The 1,969-nt window shown below is 37.1% G+C and overlaps 1 protein-coding gene across 1 annotated transcript; it reads left to right on the top strand.

The window, feature by feature from the left end:
• The first annotated feature begins 208 nt into the window (after positions 1 to 208).
• On the top strand, positions 209 to 1,323 carry LOC133031837 (secreted RxLR effector protein 161-like). The gene has a single exon (XM_061105558.1). The coding sequence runs from the start codon at positions 209 to 211 to the stop codon at positions 890 to 892; it is 684 nt and encodes a 227-aa protein (XP_060961541.1). The 3' UTR covers positions 893 to 1,323.
• Positions 1,324 to 1,969: the final 646 nt, after the last annotated feature.

Genomic DNA, 1,969 nt, shown 5'->3' with positions numbered 1-1,969 from the left:
AAGATTTGGGTGAAGCAGCCTATGTTCTTGGTATTCAGATTATTAGAAACCGGAAGAACAGATCTCTTGCTCTCTCTCAAACAACCTACATAGACAAAGTCTTAGAGAGATTCTCCATGAACAACACCAATGGGGCAAACATGCCTTCTAGATATGGTATTCGTCTATCTAAGGAACAGTCTCCGACTGATCCTCGCAGATAGAGGACATGGCGAAAATTCCCTATGCCTCTGCAGTTGGAAGTCTAATGTATGCAATGTTATGCACTAGACCTGACATCTGTTATGTTGTTGGAATCGTGAGCAGGTATCAGTCTAATCCAGGACATGAACATTGGAATGCAGTTAAGTATATTCTGAAATACTTGAAGAGTATAAGGAATCTTGTGTTAGTCTACAAGGGTGGTGCTTTAAATCCCATAGGCTACACTGATTCAGATTTCCAGGCAAGTCTCGAAGACAGGAAATCTACATCTGGGATGGTGTTTACTCTTGGGGGTGGAGCAGTGGTTTGGAGAAGTGCTAAGCAAACCACAATATCGGACTCAACTATGGAAGTTGAATACATAGCAGCAGCCGAAGTTGCTAAAGAACTTGTCTGGCTAAGAAAGTTCTTCACTAGCATAAGTGTTGTTCCTGGAATGGAAAAGCCTCTGGTTTTACTTTGTGATAACAATGGAGCAATAGAAAACAGTAAGGAACCTCGAAGCCACAAGAGAAGCAAACACATTGAAAGGAAGTATCACATTATCAGAGAATACGTGGCAAGAGGGGATGTACTAGTTGAGAAAGTTGACACAGAGGACAACCTAGCTGATCCATTTACCAAAGTCCTGGCCGTGACAGCCTTTAAAAAGCACTGTCAGAATTTAGGATTAATTGATATGACCTAATTAGTTTTATATTAGTGCAAGTGGGAGTTTGTTAGGTTTTATGCCCTAAATAAAACTCCATTTCAATGTAATCTATTTTATTCAACATCAATAAAGAAACAGAAGTATTTTTCATTCATTTGTGTATGTTTTGGTTCACATTATCAATTGCTTGTCTATTTGATTTATAAATTCATCTTAAACCCTTTTCACATACTTGATCATGTTTATTGTGCTGTCATCACATTGGAAAGTAAACATGACTATGTGAATAAAGTTTCCTAGATTTATCAGACATAGGGTTTTACTGATATGATAATCTACAACAAGAGTTTACTTGCATTTGGAGAAATACTATCTTCTTTCCAGAACATTGGTTAAAGTAAAGCTCAGGTTGGATGCATGGAGTATGCATCGGAAGGGACCGATATTGAACTTTGACTTAGATTTAATTAAACTTACCGTAAAATCTATTCAAGTCAATATCGCCAAGTTGATCCTAGATCAAATGTTCTTAATCCTGTTATGATTAGGCTCAATCTTGAAAGGCTATTTGTGTTCTTTGATTTGTTAGTTAAGCCTACTTTTAGGTCAGGGTGATACGTACATTTTGGGAACACGGTAGTGCAATTGAGTGGGAGCACTAGCATAAACATGGAATCTATAGCTTCTATCTGGCGAATAGTAAGCAAAGGATGATCTCCTTCGAGCTTGACCAAACGAACATAAATGGTGGAGTACTCATTTCACATAAGCTGAAATATCATTTATACGGGGTCAAGTGTTTTAAGGATAAAATACATAGTAGGGTGTTACGATAATCTAATCCCTTTACAGTGTAGATCATTCATATAGAGGATCATTGATCACATTAGGATTATAACAATGGATAACTAATGATGCGTCTATATGGTGGAACATATAGAGCATTCTATATACTGAGAGTGCAATTCTAAGTTCTATGCGTGGATTCAACGAAGAATTAATAAGTTAGTGAATTTTAGTGCTAAATTCTTGATCTACTTATTGGAAGCTCGGTTATATAGACCCATGGTCCCCGCACTAGTTGAGATAATATTGTTTGTAAGACTCATGTAA

The sequence above is a fragment of the Cannabis sativa genome, chromosome X (assembly GCF_029168945.1).
Source record: "Cannabis sativa cultivar Pink pepper isolate KNU-18-1 chromosome X, ASM2916894v1, whole genome shotgun sequence".
NCBI lineage: Eukaryota > Viridiplantae > Streptophyta > Magnoliopsida > Rosales > Cannabaceae > Cannabis > Cannabis sativa.
The sequence above is the reverse complement of the archived record's forward strand: the minus strand, read 5'-3'. Positions and strand labels throughout refer to the sequence as shown.

Bases quoted from the DNA above. Each gene is read 5' to 3' on its own strand.
- LOC133031837 (XM_061105558.1), top strand. From the start codon at position 209: ATGGCGAAAATTCCCTATGCCTCTGCAGTTGGAAGTCTAATGTATGCA.